General features: G+C 37.8%; 1 protein-coding gene across 1 annotated transcript; it reads left to right on the top strand.

Moving 5' to 3' along the window:
- The first annotated feature begins 308 nt into the window (after positions 1-308).
- RBM11 (RNA binding motif protein 11) lies at positions 309-13,975 on the top strand. The gene is made up of 5 exons (XM_001083260.5): positions 309-434; positions 3,763-3,925; positions 5,324-5,396; positions 10,248-10,347; positions 12,682-13,975. The coding sequence occupies exons 1-5, from the start codon at positions 339-341 to the stop codon at positions 13,093-13,095; spliced, it is 846 nt and encodes a 281-aa protein (XP_001083260.1). The 5' UTR covers positions 309-338; the 3' UTR covers positions 13,096-13,975.
- The last annotated feature ends 2,934 nt before the right edge of the window (positions 13,976-16,909 follow it).

Genomic DNA, 16,909 nt, shown 5'->3' with positions numbered 1-16,909 from the left:
CTCTACAGTCATTGTATTTAAAATGTTGACTGAATAAATCCAAAATCAATTAATGTGCCAGAAAAAAAGGAAGCCACCCCAGGAGCTAAAGGGTAAGGCCCTTTCTGCATTCATCTTTCTTACTCTCACCCACTCTCCCACCAACCAGCCCTACGGCAGGCGAGGGAGCCGTGCGGTGGGCGGTTCCCCACGTCCGCTGGGGGCGTGGCCCTGAGACCTCGCCTTGCCCCGGCGCGCGCTCCCGGCGCCGGCCGCGCCCCCTCACCCAGGCGGAGCCGTAAAGCCGGAGAAGGGGCGGGGTCTCAGCTCCTACTTCATTCTACGGCCGAGACCGGAGGATGTTCCCTGCTCAGGAGGAGGCCGACAGGACCGTGTTTGTGGGGAATTTAGAGGCCCGAGTTCGGGAAGAGATTCTGTACGAGCTGTTCCTTCAGGTACCGTCCTCCGGGAAGGGGCGGCGGAGGGGCGGAGCCCGTCGGGCCGGAAGCATAGCGCGCACCTGGACCACCCGGAGCCCGGCCCCCTTCCGCCCCATCCTGAGCAGGGGTTTTAATTTGGTTTCGCTTTGGCGCACCTGTCTCCAGGTGAGCGGCTGGGGAGTGAAGTGATGGAGCATTCCGCCGTCCCCATTCCCGCTGCAGAGTCCTGGGGGTGGGCAGGGACGGGGTTCCCTCAACCCCGGTTTCTGATTAAGGGCTTTCAAGAGGCTGCCTGGGCCTCGGGTGTGCTCAGGCAGAACCGAAAACCGCCTGGTCACTGTTCGTCTAGTAGTAAGCACGCTGACATCCCGCAAAAGGAGAGAGGTCGCTTTTATAATGTTTCCTTTTACACCTTGCTTCTTCCTTCAAGTCCTTTTATGCGGAGAGTATTTTTATTCCAGCATGAGAAGTGAGATTTGAGATGATTTGCAGCCAACTTACCGTGACTGTGATCAGTTGGTTCCCTGGCCAAGGCCCTTTCATTTATGCCAAGAGGACCTTCAGAAACTTTGAGACCTCGTACCTCTAGGATTAAGCCTGCTGTGTCCTGTGTACACGCTCACTTACCGTATTGTCCTATACAGCTAGGTCTCACTTGCCAGAAAGATACCGTCATTCAGCCATTCCGCTAACCGTGTAATGATCGGGAATTACCAAATACTAAGGAGGGTGCTGGGAATACAAATTGAAGAGACACCCTTTCATCTTCCTAAAAGGGAGAACTTAAAATTACAGATAAAAAGTGAAGGGGACATAGATAGAAAAGTGGTTCCGAGTGCGAGTTCTGAGGTCAGCAGTGTGACTTTGAGCCTGTCAATGAATTCCTCAGTGCCTCTGTTTCCTTATATGTCAAAAGAGAGTAATAGGATCTGCAGTATAATGTGGCTGTCGGAATAGATGGCCTAATGGTAAAATGGCTACAGCTGATAGCCATTTTAACTCATTTATGAGTGATATATTCATTTATCACTCATTATATATTCATTTATCACTCATATACTCATTATGATAGCCATAATAACTCACTGTTTGCTACCGCTACTACTGCTAGTGGTACTGCTGTTATTAGTGATAAGACTAACATCAAGAGAAATCAATAGTTACTTCCTCCTATCAGAATAAGGGAAGGTTCCGAGGGAGTCGTTTGCAGAACTAAATTTTCAGGATTGAATGGGTCATACGGGTTATTTGGTTGTGAAAGGACTTACTTTTGTCTCTAAACAACTAAAGCAACCCTCTTTTGATTATAGATACAATTTGGTAGAGAGGGTTCTTTCCAGAAATACAGTTTCCTTTCCTGGACGTAAATTTTTTTTTTATTATTTGAAAACTGTTTTTGATTTTAAGACTTTCAGGTTCATCCTTTTAATTCATCTTTGTAAATGTGTCTCCTTTTTTATCAGCTCTAATCCATGTCAGTTTTTTCATTCAGTATCATTTAAAACTTACTATATTAAGTTAAAAAAAAAAAACCCCAAAACCGAAAGAAATATAAAGTAAACTTAGAGTTGTTTTTCTCCAGAAGACTTCTTTCACTCTGAGCCTCAAAAAAAAGGAAAGTGGAAGACTAGGGTGGGATTGCATTATCCAATAACCATTATTTTTAGTTAATCAGGACTCGATCAATATCAGTTGTGTGGATCCACAAGACTATATATTATCTTCTCATTTTTTATATTTTCCTTCTTCCACCTAAGCAAAATGTAAATTTTATTTAATAGATCAGGTAAGAAGCATAAGTTCTTATTTTTGTCTAGATATTGAAAGGAATTGCCAAAGTGGAATTTCTTTTCCACTTTAGGCTTCCAACACCCAGCAAAACTTGACAACTATCACACTATGTATTTCATTGTGGTTTAAAAAATACTATAAGATAATGTGATTGTTGCTATAAGTCTTCATGTTGAATTTTATCTTTAAAAATGCTTTGGATTATCTAAATTTATGTCAAAATTCAAATCATGTAAGCATATTCTGTCCCATACTGATTACATCTATTTAATATCAGTATAAAAATCACCAATTTTATTAGTTTTGTTTATATTACAGTATATTTATCCTTTTACTGTTTTCTTTCCAATTTCTGATTGGAAATGAGAAAATCAGATTTATTATCATTGCACTTTTAATACTAGAGTTGAGATTTGGAGAAAACATAAGGAATTCAGTTTCAAATATGTTGAGATTGAAGTACAAAAACATAGATGTCTCCAGGAGATGTCTCCATGAAAGAGACATAGCGGGAAAAGTAGATTTGTTGATGAGGTGGTCCTTAAAGCCAGATGGGAAGGGAAGCTAATCCCTGGGAGAGCACAGAGAATGAAAGGAAAAGACTAAATCTTAACATACAGAATTATTTTAAATATGATCATTAATATTTTTCTTGAGAGTAAAAGCAATTTTTTAATGTATGCAACTCTACAGAGAAAAATAATCAGTCATTAAAGTCTGAACCATTCAGCATTAAATCAGTTTTTGTATTTGTAAGTGCCTCCTCCCGTCATTATCATGGCTGTGATGTAATTTTTTGTTAGTTGTAATTAACAATTTTCTATGATATTTGGCTCTGTGTTTTTAAATCTTCATTGCATATTATAGGTTTTTCTGTCAATATAATCTGAATATTTATAGTTTATATTTTATTCCATTTTAATAACACACCATGAAATAATATCTCCAGTTGTTAGATTTAGAGTCTCTAATTTCTCACACTTACAAATAATGCAATATACTTAAAAGTCTTAAACATATTTAAACATTTTTCCTTTGGAAATTTACCAAATGGAGTTTCCAAATCAAAATGCGTAATAAATTTATTTATTCTTGTAAAGATATGTAATCTTCATGACAGAAAATTTAAACTATGATATAACATTGCCAGCTTTTTTGAGGATAACTTAACCAAAATTGAATTTCTCATTTCAGTTAATTTTTGAATTCAACACTGTGAATATATATGGAGACAAAGTAGTATTTTAATCTTAGATTTATGTGTTTTCTAAATTGGTTTATTAAGCCTCACAGAAGGATAGTCTACCATTTCTTTTACAGTTTGAAACTAATACCTAGAATTTCCTGTTCTTAACACCATGCATGTTTCCCCAGTGAGCCAGAAAATACAAAGAAAGTGTGAGGAAGTGTAATATTTATTATTAGAAAGATACATTATCAGCAGAGCCACATAAAGATATTGCTAACACATTTCTTTAGTCTAAAGTTGAATTATTTGAGTATGAAAAAAATCTTTGGATTTATGAGAAAATAATTTTTAAGTTTCTTATAGGCGGGGCCACTAACCAAAGTGACTATATGCAAAGACAGAGAAGGAAAGCCGAAGTCTTTTGGATTTGTCTGCTTTAAACACCCAGAATCGGTGTCTTATGCCATAGCTTTGCTGAATGGAATTCGTTTATATGGAAGACCAATTAATGTGCAGTATCGATTTGGTAGGTCCTGTCACTGATTAATCTTCAAAGTGTTTTGTGGTTGGTACTATTCTCAGAGGTGTAAGCAATTTGTTTCCTATATAGTGGAAGACCAAAAAATAAAAATAAAAAATAAAAGTACCATCTGGTCACTGTTAAATTTTCTCAGAACACATGTCTAATTCATAATGTTATATAGTTAATTAGTCTTGACAAACCTATAGCATCTTTTCTAAAAATAAAATGTAAGATACTCATTTTAGTATCAGCCAGCATATAGCTATGATGGTTGCTATTGGCCCTTATAAATTGATCAAATCTAAATGAACTGGGGTCACACAACTGTAGCATTTATATAGCAAGAGTATTTACTAATCTTGTCACTGCTAATGTATGGTATTGAATCCGTACTCTTTGGAAGATAGAGAGAGGGCATTAGTCCATCTGGGGAAACCTTTCTATACATGTTGCCCAGGATTTTAAGCCCCTGTAAGAGCAAAGTGGCGAAAGGCAACTGTAGAGTTACCCTTCCTAGTGGTGGAAAAAACTTCCTGACATGAATGACTTCAGCACCTTCTCCTGCACACATGTCAGGAACAGATCATTCGTGATTTAGCTGCCCAGAGAATGTTATAACATTACTCCAGCCCTTTCATGTTTCAGGAGACTAACAGAGGCCATCTGTTAATTCTTGCAGTATGTATGCTGCCTCCTCTAAGTGGTTCAGGCTTACTGATCTATCACTTGTTGGTTTTTAAATTCCTCTTGCTACACTAAAAGCAAACAAATAGTAATAACAAAAACAATGCTTTCTTGCAAAGCGAAAGTGCATCTTTTTGCATTTTTTTTCTTTTTTTCTTTCTTTCTTTCTTTCTTTTTTTTTTAATACATGGTTGCATCATGCTCTCTGGTACTTTCTGGTTAACTTACACAGCCTGGTATTAGGTTGGTGCAAAAGTAAGTGAGGCTTTGCCATTACTTTTTAATGTCTGTAGAATAGGCCAGGGTATATTATGTTCTGTCACATCATGTATAAGGTTGAATTGGCTTTTGTCCATGAGGGTTAAACTCCTGCCTTGTACACTGGAAGCAAATAACATTTGTTTATTTGCCATTTTTAGTTTACAGGTGTCTAGAACAAACCATCATGTATCTTACAAAGTCCAATGTCAGTGTCATTCTTATTTACAGTCATTGATTTAGACAAAGCTTGATTTTAATTCATTGATAGATAGTACTATAAACAATCTGTAAATATGATTTGAGAGGTCAGATATGCATATATCTTCTCTGAGTATAGAATTTTTAAATCACTACTATGTCCTAAAATATTTTGAGTCATTTTATGGTTTAATATTAGAACTCAAAAAAAAAGAAAAATGCACCGTGAAGTAACCTGTTACTCTGTTTCTTTTAAAGGGAGTTCTCACTCTTCTGAACCAGCTAACCAAAGTTTTGAGAGCTGTGTTAAGATAAATTCATACAGCTACAGGTAATTTAAAAAATATTCCTCATTAAAGGTGAAGCAAATATGTTCTTATGCTAAGAGGAGTTTTTATATATTTTGGGCTATTGTAAAACCTTACTTTTTAGGCATAGGATAAAATTAAGGAATATTTGTTTTTCTGAGCCCATGAAAAGTGATAGAAAATATTTTCATTTAAAGTTCAGTCTTAATATTTTCAGTAGTAGGGGATAGAGACTTACATTTGTAGTTTTTTTTAAATAGTTTTCCACATGCTTTTCATAGCTGTTAAATCATTTAGACATACAAGGTTTCATCATGGATCATAGAGATACTGTTATTTATGCTTCACATTTGAGTCAATGGGGTTGCAAAAGTTAACCAGTTCTTAAGATTACAGGATGATAAAGTCCTAGCTTTGAAACTAAGCCTTCTGGCATTAAGCCATTCAATTAATTATTTTACTCTTTGAAATAACGTCTCTGTGTTAATTTTCAAACTCTTCTAGAATTTTGTATAGCCTGAGTTATTGATGCAATCGTAGCCTCCACGTACACTATCTGGCAAGCTATCCCAGAGGTCATGAAACTGAAAGGCTCCCACACTAAATGAAAATGTTCAAATTACACTTTTTTTTTACATCCATTCTAAAAACAATGAAAAGCAAGAAGAAAGATATTGGATAACTTAGCACACTTAGGAAAAGGTGCAAGCAGGCAGAAGGACCAACTAGCTGAGTTGTGGTTACACTAATAAACACATGCCCTGTTTCTCTCTGCTGTATCAGCCTCCCCTTCCTGACTGCAGTACTTCTGCAGCCTCTCTAAGTAGTTCAGGCTTTTTCATGTATCACTTGTTGGTTTTTAAATTTCTCTTGCTATGCTAAAAACAAATATGAATAACAAAAACAATGCATTCTTGCAAAGGGAAAGTGCTTCTCTTTGCATTCTCTTTGCATTTCTTCTTCTTTTTTTAATGTTTGGCTTCATCATGCTCTCTGGTACTGTCCGGTTAACTTACACGGGCTGATAGAATAGGTCAGGGTATATTATGTTCTGATATATCATATAGATGTATGATGTAGATATCTATATCTATATATAGAGGAGAGGAATAGATATACTCTATTCAGAGTAGAGATATAGATCTACATACCTCTATATAGATATTATATATAGAGAGAGAAGTATTGCTCTACTAGCTTGTTTACAGTCTATGATAGACATTAGACATGTATATTGTCCATACTGCTTTTTTTCTTGTCTTCTTTGGCAGAAGTGAATATTCTCAAGTAAACTAACAATAGCTGACCCTTTTATCCCTTTGTGTTATATCAACCCTCTGAACATAGGAGAGTGGCCCCTCGGGACTGTCAAATATGCAGGGTTACCTTTCAGAGCAGTATTGCACCCCAGATAAAACAGTGTGCTCCTTGTCTTCATTCACCCCAACTTTTCTACATCAGTGAAATCAGAAGTTAGGAAAGGAGGTGGTGAAATTGGATTGCCTAAATTTGCATGTTGGCTCTGCCACTTTATTAACGTCAGTTAACAGTTTATTAACAGTCCGTTAACACTGTTAATAAAGTAGCAGAGGCAAGATGCAAATTCAGACAAGAACTGGATATGTTATTTTACCACTCTGTTCCCCATCTGTAAAATGAGGATAAAACTTTAAAAGGTTACTGTGAGAATTGAATTTTATAATTAACACAAGGTGCTTAAAAGACTGAGCATACAACGTTCCGCAAATGTTGGCATAAAGGGGGATGTATTACTTTGGTGGGGGAAGCACTATATAGACTCGTGTGTCGAGCCACGTATATAATGTAAGAGCTTCTTTCTTCTACTAGTACCAAGTGGGAAAAGAGATCTCGTCTTCCTTGGGAGTTAGAAAGGAACAAGCTATTGGTAAGATTTAGACGGAAGAGAAAAGACTAGATGGGCACTAGAATGTAGCAGGAAAACTCTGATATTTTCTAGTTATGTTTGGTACACTCACCCTAAGTCATCACAACTTCTAGAGTAGACAACCTGAGTTATGTGTATATATTGGATATGACATTTCATTAATAATACTTTATTCTTCTAATATTTCTGATATTATAAAGAAAGGATAAAAAAATGGGTTATCATGTCCCCAAAGTGATTTACAGAGAAAAATGGTGCTTTTTTAACAGTCTTTGCTCTTCCTTGGAAATGGATTTTTATACTTCTTGTTGTTTCTTGTACCTTCTGCTTTTATGAATATTTCCTGTATTCGTTTGCTAGGGCTGCTGTAACAAAGTATGACAGAGTACTTGAGCAATAGCTGTTCATTGTCTCATAGTTCTGAAGGCTAGACATCCAAGATAAAGGTGTCAGCAGCATTGTTTCCTTATGAGAGCTACCAGAAATCATCTGTGTCATGCCTCTCCCTCAGCTTCTGGTGGTTTGATGTCAGTCGTTGGTGTTTTTCAGCTTGTAGAAGCATTGCCAAGAGATCACCTTTATCTTCACATGGCATTCTTCCTGTGGGCATCTGTACTGTAGTTTGAATGTGGCCCTCAAAAGTTCATATGTTGAAATTTTGGTCCCCAGTGCCGCAGTGTGGAGACGGGGGACCTTTGGGAGGTGACTGGGTCATGAAGGCTCTGCCCTAATGTATATTTTAATTCATTCATGGATTATTGGATTAATTGGTTATTGAGGAAATGGGTTTGTTATCACAAGTAGATCTGTCGTAAAAGCCAGTTTGGCCATCTCTCGTGAGCTCCTCCTGCCTGTGAGGACTTCTGCCGTATTATGACATAGTATAGCTTACCAGAAGCTAACCATAGCCACCTTCACCAGAAGCTACCTGATCTTGGACTCTGCAGCCTGAAGAACCACGAGCTGAAATAAACCTCTTTTCTTCATAACAAACAGAGTACCTGTTTGTTATATGATACCAGTTTGTTATAACAAACAGGTATTGTGTTGTAACAACAGAAAATGGACTAAAACAGTCTGTCTTCAAATTTCCCTTTTTTATCAGGATACCACTCATACTGGATTAGGGACCCATCCTGTTCCAATATGACCTCATCTTAACTAACGATACCTGCAATAACCCTTTTTCCAAATAAGGTAACATTCTGAAATACTGGGGTTTAGGACTTAAATTTTGGGGAGACATGTCAGCCCATCAGACTTCCAAATTTACATGCGGTTCCCCTATGCAGACAACTTTGCATCCCCTGAGGAAAGACAGTGGTTTTATCTGCAGCTGTTTTCATCATGGTGCTAATATCACCACTTCTGCTACTGAGTCATATCTTCCCCACTCGGTAACCTCACTCGACCTTTCATCTTGTTCCTTGCCGTCACTTTCCCCACATGCGTTCTGGTCTTCCTGAGCACTCTCTCCTTAACAGGCTGTTATATTTTTCTCTTTCTGTTACTGAAAAATCTTTCATCCTTCACATCCTTTCTTCCCATTCTTGCCTCAAACTCATTGTTATATAGAAGCTGCTCTTTTTGAAGGTTATCGGGTACCTTCTGACCAGCAATTCAGAGGACCCAGTGCTTATCCAGTTTACTCTCCTGTAACAACAGACACCTAATTCTTTTCTTAATGGAGTTTTTGCTTCTGCTGCCTTTCTGTAGTAGTGCTCTCACCACTTGTAAATGGGGTTCTGCCTAGCCATCTGACTGCTTCCTGTCATTCTCCTTGACTCATCTTTGTCTCCACCTTCCTGTGCTAATTTTAGCCTTCTTCATGGTACACTTCCTATCCTAAGAATTACTAATATTAGCATTAAAATTAACAAGTAGACTATTTAAGAGTAGCCATAGAATCTGGCTAGCATTTGTAACCTCTCCATAGAAGCACATATAACATTTATAAATGTATACATGAAACTTTGGTACAGTTTTTAAATTAGGTGTTTCATTAATTAATGTGTGGAAGACATCAGCAAATGTGTTCATGTTAGCATTAGCAGTCGGTTTAGGAAAGAGCATAATTTTTATAGTTAAACAGTAAAGGTATCTTTAAAAATAAATGACTGTAATCCCAGCACTTTGGGAGGCCGAGGCGGGCGGATCACAAGGTCAGGAGATCGAGACCACGGTGAAACCCCGTCTCTACTAAAAATACAAAAAATTAGCCGGGCGCGGTTGTGGGCGCCTGTAGTCCCAGCTACTCGGGAGGCTGAGGCAGGAGAATGGCGTGAACCCGGGAGGCGGAGCTTGCAGTGAGCCGAGATCGCGCCACTGCACTCCAGCCTGGGCTGGGCGACAGAGCGAGACTCCGTCTCAAAAAAAAAAAAATAAAAAAATAAATAAATAAATGAGGGTGAGGGGAGGGAACTTAGAAGACAGGTCATTAGATGCAGCAAACCACCATGGCACACGTATACCTATGTAACAAACCTGTATGTTCTGCACATGTATCCCAGAACTTAAGGTAAAATTTTAAAAAATTAAGTTACATTTTAAAAAACTGATGAAAATTTCTGGCTTCTTAAATTTTTTTTATATCTGGAAAAGATTGAAGTGTACCCTTTGTAAATACTAACAACTTGCTTTGCTCTTTCAATATCTAAGTATTATTCATCTTTATATAAATAGAATACTGTCCAGCAATTTTCTATCGGAAAGCCAGATTTGACTCTAAGTATCAAGGCTTCAATATTTAGTAATTGATTTATTGCTGTGTCACTGTGTTATCAGTAATAATAACTGATTATTTGTGTATGTGTTTAAGGTAATTAATTACTCTTTAACTGAATGCTGTCCGATAAGCTTGCCTTCTCTATCTTTGTAATTATGAAGAACTTACATTTTTCTTAAGAGAAAATGACATTTGTAAGAGGAATTTTAAGATTTTATTACTTCTTCTTTCATGTCCTCAAAGGAATGAAGAAATGGTGGTGGGCAGATCTTCCTTTCCCATGCAGTGTTTACCAATTCATAATACTTCTTTACCTCAAGAATATTTTCCCTTTCAGAAGATGGTAAGCTTAATATGCATTTTATTCAGTGTATAATATGATACAAACTATGAAGAACATGAAGACTGTTTGTAACATACGGTGCCCAAATCTAAACTGGGATGAAGGCACAAGATGTCCCAGCACTGTCCTCCAGTGCTGTCCTGCCCTAACACCATCATCCTAAATTTCACTTCTAACGCCTTAGCAAATGGCCACGGTGTCAACAGAAAAGGGGTGGATGGCAGTGACGACACACTGCAGTCCAAGTGAAATTTGAGTAGAGAGTTCTAATGTAAATGACTATTTTAAAAGGCGTTTGCAGTGGCTGGACGTGGTAGTTCACACCTGTAATCACAGCACTTTGGGAGGCCAGGGCAGGATCAGTTGAGGTCAAGAGGTCAAGACCAGCCTGGCCAACACAGTGAAACCCTCTCCATCATAAAAATAGAAAAAAGTAACCAGGTAGGGTGGTGCACACCTGTAACCCCAGCTACTTGGGAGGCTCAGACATGATTGCTTGAACCTAGAAGGTGGAGGTTGCAGTGAGCCAAGATTGTGCTCCAGCCTGGCCAATAAAGCAAGACTCTGTCTCAAAAAAAAGAGAGAGAGAAAAAAAAAAAGATGTTTGCAGAATTGAATAATTTCAATAATTTCACTTAGTGAAGTATTTTTATATAATATCATCAGTCCCAAATAGATTGCTTTTGGACATGGATTTTGAAAGTAAATTTCTCTTTTTAATTAAAGACAAAACTATATGAAGGTTCTCAATTGGTCAAGTAAACTAAATTATTTCCAGAGACTACCAAAAATTGGTTTTGACCCAGAAATCTTAATTATGGACTTCATTGTGAAAGGGGAACTTATTTTTTTCAATTCCTCATAAATAAGAAATTGAAGTCCAGGGTTGTTAATCAACAGTCCCAAGATTTTCAGCTTGTTAGTGACAGGTGTAGGACTAACCCAGGTCTTCTGACTCACATACTGTTATTTTTTGCAAAAACCCAACGTATACAGGAGGTTGAGATTTGTTAAATATCCATCTTCAATTTTTAAACGGAAAAAAATTTTCCTGTAAAATGATACTTTTAAACTTCTGGTAAAAAAAAACAAAAAAACAAAAAAACAACAAAAAAAACCCCTTTTCTTAATTATGGTAAAACATTAGTAAGCAATCAGTTCTCATCTGAAACTCTAAATGTCTTCATCTGAGCATTTTTTATCTTTTGGTAGAGATGGGGTAGGAGAGAGACCCAAGTTCATGGTATCTCTATTAATCTTTAATCTGCTTTGAATAGTTAGAAATTTGAGTTAAGAGCTTGTTTGTTTTTAAAGGAAGTATCTCTCTGTCTAAACAATAAATAACTATGCTGTACAATATGGGGGCAGTTAGCCACATGTGCACCTAGGAAGCTCAGTTTTAAAATTTTATTTAATTTTAATTAATTTAAATTAAAATTTAAAACCGCTACTTGGTTCAGTTTTCAGAAAACTTTTAGGTATATTTGAAACAACTTGGGCATGTGAGTATATTTTTTTCAACTCTAAATTTGATGTAATCTAAATTCAGATCAGGTATTTTCAAGAAAAATTTAGCATTCAGATTGCGATATGCTGTAAGTATAAAATATGCCTCATATTTTGAAGACTTCATGTGAAGAAACAGTGAAATATCTCATTAAGTTTATGTTATTTACATATTAAAATTATATCATTTAAATTGATATATTGGGATAATAAAATACATTGTTTAATTTCACCTGTTTCTTTTTACTTTTGTATTGCAGTTATTAGATTTAAAACTACATGAGGGCTGGGCACAGTGGCTCACGCCTGTGATGCCAGCACTTTAGGAGGCCGAGGTGGGTGGATCACCTGAGGTCGGGAGATCAAGACCAGCCTGACCAATATGGTGAAATGCTGTCTCCACTAAAAATACAAAAATTAGCTGGGTGTGGTGGTGTGCGCCTGTAGTCCCAGCTTCTTGGGAGACTGAGATAGAAGAATTGCTTGAACTCAGGAGGTGGAGGTTGCAGTGAGCCAAGATTACGCCACTGCACTCTAGCCTGGGCAACAAAGTGAGACCCTGTCTCAAAACAAACAAACAAACAAACAAAATACTATTTCCATTGGATAGCACTAATCTGTATTGTAGTGAGCTATACACAACCTCAACTCTTTATATTGGCCCTTTAATGAAACACCTACCTTTCTACTATGAGAGATCACTGTCTTTCTTATACCAAAACACAGTTTAGTTTATTCATGGCTATTGTATAATACATGTAAACTGTTAACTTTTTTCCTTAACCTTTTGGATTTGCTTTGGTAGATGAATGTCTTTTGTTTTCACAGCAGTGGCATGCGTATAATCCAGTGCTGCAGCTTCCTTACTATGAGATGACAGCTCCACTTCCTAATAGTGCATCCGTGTCTTCCTCACTGAATCATGTTCCAGATCTTGAGGCTGGACCCAGCTCATATAAATGGACTCACCAACAACCAGGTGACTCTGACCTTTATCAGATGACAGCTCCACTTCCTAGTAGTGCATCCGTGTCTTCCTCACTGAATCATGTTCCCGATCTTGAGGCTGGACCCACCTCATATAAATGGACACACCAACAACCAAGTGACTCTGACTTTTATCAGATGAATAAACGAAAGAGGCAAAAGCAAACAAGTGATAGTGATAGTAGCACAGACAACAACAGAGGCAATGAATGTAGCCAAAAGTTCCGAAAGTCTAAGAAGAAGAAAAGATACTAGTATTACCTACAAATGAAACTTACCTATACTGATCTTAGTTCTCTTATGAAAAAAATAAGATGTTATTCCATCAAATAACCAATGTCATGGCTATCTTGTCTTTTGAAATATATAATAAGACTTATCTCTGGTTGCTGTTCAATTTTTGCCTTGAATGACAAAAGCTTTCTAAAAATAATGTAATGTACCACTTTTTGTATTTGTCATGATATTTTTGACCCATTGGCAATAAATAGACTATTGTCATTTTATTAGTACCAATGATGACATTTCACCAAACTGTTAATCAAAAGTCACTTATTGAACACATTGATAAAGCACCACGCTCCCTTTAATTATACCCTGTAACCAACACACAACTGCAAATAGGCTGGGATTCAATGTGGAGTGGTGGATTTCCTGAAAGAAAGTCGTGCAGATATTTAAGGATTGCATATTGTTCCTAATGAGGATGTAATAAGACATTAGTACCCCTTTCTTTTAGTATCTAAAGATGTTTCTGAGCCATACTCTTCTTCAGGCTTATTTTATAAAGCGAGGACATATGATAATGATACCAAAGGAAAGATAATTCTCATGAAACCAACTTTTGGATCATTCCCTTTTTATACAATTGTGTATTTATAGGGATACCTGCCTCTTCTCATGTATTAATTGTATGTCATTAAAATAAGTTGGCTATGTCAGTGTGTATTATTCACCTCTTTTGCTAGCAAGGTTTGAGATGATATATTAACATATATAAATCATGAAAATGAGCAAGTAAATAGAATAATATTTTATTAATGTATGATATGTAATACTTATTGTCTAAATCAAGTTTCCTATTTTTGGTTTATTTATTTTAAAAGAAAAATAAAATGTGTTGTTTATTTGAGCATTTTTGTTTATAGCTCATTACAAACTAGAGTGATGAAAATATGTATTTACTAAAGCTAATTGAAGGAGTCATGCAACTCAGTTGGGAATTAACCACCCAATTCAATAGTAAAAGCCATGCTTGGATGTTTCTTTTGCATGTTGCCTAGCATTTTACAGATATTTATTATTTAAAAAAAAAAAGATATGTTTTTAATGAAGGGAGTAACTGAATTTTAATCTTGGTTATAAATATATAATATAGTGATGTTTGAAACATAAATATTAGTCTATTTCTAGCTAATCAAAATGCAAAACAATTTTCCTTTTGTAGCTGATACGGTTTGGCTCTGTGTCCACACGCAAATCTGACCTTGACTTGTAATCCCCATTATTCCCTCATGTCAAGGGCAGGACCAGGTGGAGGTAATTGGATCATGGGGGCAGTTTCCCTCATGCTGTTCTTGAAATAATGAGTGAGTGTCATGAGATCTCATGGTTTCATAAGCATCTGGCATTTCCCCTGCTGGCACTCCGTCCTGCTGCCTTGGGAAGAAGGTGCCTGCTTCTCCTTTGCCTTCTACCATTATTATAGGTTTCCTGAAGGCCTCCCCAGCAGTGCTGAATTGTGAGTCAATTAAACCTATTTCCTTTATTAGTTACCCAGTATCAGGTATTTATTTGTATCAAATACAGTTATTTGGTACTGGGAGTGGGACACTGCTATAAGGATACTGGAAAATGGGGAAGAGACTTTGGAACTGGGTAACAGGCAGTGGTTGGAACAGTTTGAAAGACTCAGAAAAATGACAGGAAAATGTGGGAAAGTTTGGAACTCCTTAGAGACTTGGAGGGCTCAGAAGACAGGAAGATGTGGGAAGACGTGAAACTTCATAGAGACTTGTGGCATAGCTTTTGACCACAATGCTGAGAGTGATATGGGCAATGAAGTCCAGGCTGAGGTGGTCTCAGGTGGAGATGAGGAACTTGTTGGAAACTGGAGTAAAGGTCACTCTTCCTGTGCTGTAGTAAAGAGACTGGTGATATTTTGTCCATGCTCTCTATAGATAGAGATCTGTGGAATTTTGAACTGAGAGAGATGAATTAAGAGTATTTGGTGAAAGAAATTTCTAAGCAGCAAAGCATTCTAAGATGTGACTTGGGTGCTCTTAAAAGCATTCAGTTTTATGCATTCACAAAGATATTGTTTGGAATTGTTTAAAAGAGAAGCAGAGCATAAAAGTTTGGAACATTTGAACATTTGTGGCCTGAGGATGAGACAGAAAAGAAAAAAAAAACATTTCTGAAGAGAAATTCAAGCCAACTGCAGAAATCTGCATAAGTAATGAGCCAAATGTTAATCACCATGACAATGGAAAAATGTCTCCAAGGGATGTCAGAGGTCTTCATGGCAGCCCCTCCCATCACAGGCCCAGACACCTAGGAGGAAAAAAATGGTTCCATGGGCCAGTTCCAGGGCCTTGCTGCTTTGCACAGTCTCAGGACTTGGTGCCCTACATTCTAGCTGTGGCTAAAAGGGATCAACATACAGCTCAGGCCATCACTTCAGAGGCTGCAAGCCCCAAGCCCTGGCAGCTTCCATGTGGTGTTGAGCGTGTGGGTGCACAGAAGTCAAGAATTGAAGTGTGGGGACCTCCTCCTATATTTCAGAGGATGTATGGAAACACCTGGATGTCCAGGCAGAAGTTTACTGCAGGGTCAGAGCCCTAATGGACAACCTCTGCTAGGGCATTGCAGAAAGGAAATGTGGGGTTGGAGCCCCACAGGAGTCTTCACTGGGACACTGCCTAGTGGAGATATGAGAAGAGGGCTACTGTCCCTCAAACCCCAGAATGGTATGTCCACCGACAGCTGGTGCCATGCACCTGAAAAGCTGCAGACACTCAACACCAACCTGTGAAAGCAGCCAGGAAGGGGGCTGTATCCTGAAAAGTCACAGGGGCAGAGCTGCCCAAGGTCATGGGAGCCCACCTCTTGCATCAGCATGACTTGGATGTGAGACGTGGAGTCAAAGGAGATCATTTTGGAACTTTAAGGTTTAATGACTGCCCTATAGGATTTCAGACCTGCATGGGTCCTGTAGCCTCTTTATTTTGGCCAATCTCTCTCATTTGGAATGAATGTATTTACCCAATGCCTGTATCCTCATTGTATCTAGGAAGTAACTAAGTTGCTTTTGATTTTACAGGCTCATAGGTGGAAGGGTCTTGCTTTGTCTCAGATGAGACTTTGGACTGGAACTTTGGGTTAATGCTGGAATGAGTTAAGACTTTGGGGGACTGTTGGAAGGGCATGGTTGTATTCTGAAATGTGAGGACATGAAATTTGTGAGGTCCAAGGGCAGAATGATATAGTTTGGGTCTGTGTCCCCATCCAAATCTCACGTTGAATTGTAATCTCCATTATCCGTACATATCAAGGACAGGACCAGGTGGAGGTAATTGGATCATGGAGATGGTTTCCCCCATGCTGTTCTCATGATAACGAATGAGTCTCAGGAGATCTGATGGTTTTGTAAGCATCTGGCATGTCCCTGCTGGTATTCACTCCATCGTGCTGCCTTGGGAAGAAGGTGCCTGCTTCTTCTTTGCCTTCCACCATCATCGTAAGTTTCCTGAGGCCTCCCCAGCAGGGCAGAACAGTGAGTCAATTAAACCTCTTTCTTTTATAAATTACCCAGTCTCAGGCATTTCTTCATAGCAGTGTAAGAACAGACTAATACAGTAGCTTTATCTATAATTCATGTTTTTGAAAATTTAGGTTGGAAAATACAAGATTTTTTCTTTTAAAATTCACATTTTTGCAACTTAGAATCATGCTAAAGGGAAAAATATGTTTCTGAGTAATTAGAAAATAATAAATCTTACACAACATATTAACTTCCCCTCAGCCTTTCCTTTAGTTCTTCTGAAGTTTACCTTAGCCCTAAATTATT

This window comes from Macaca mulatta, chromosome 3, assembly GCF_049350105.2.
Source record: "Macaca mulatta isolate MMU2019108-1 chromosome 3, T2T-MMU8v2.0, whole genome shotgun sequence".
Lineage (NCBI taxonomy): Eukaryota > Metazoa > Chordata > Mammalia > Primates > Cercopithecidae > Macaca > Macaca mulatta.
The sequence above is the reverse complement of the archived record's forward strand: the minus strand, read 5'-3'. Positions and strand labels throughout refer to the sequence as shown.

Excerpts from the sequence above, each read along its gene's own strand:
- RBM11 (XM_001083260.5), top strand. The coding sequence starts at position 339 with ATGTTCCCTGCTCAGGAGGAGGCCGACAGGACCGTGTTTGTGGGGAAT. Across the intron at positions 5,397-10,247 it reads ATAAATTCATACAGCTACAG|GAATGAAGAAATGGTGGTGG; the intron begins GTAATTTAAAAA and ends ATGTCCTCAAAG. Across the intron at positions 10,348-12,681 it reads ATTTTCCCTTTCAGAAGATG|CAGTGGCATGCGTATAATCC; the intron begins GTAAGCTTAATA and ends TTGTTTTCACAG.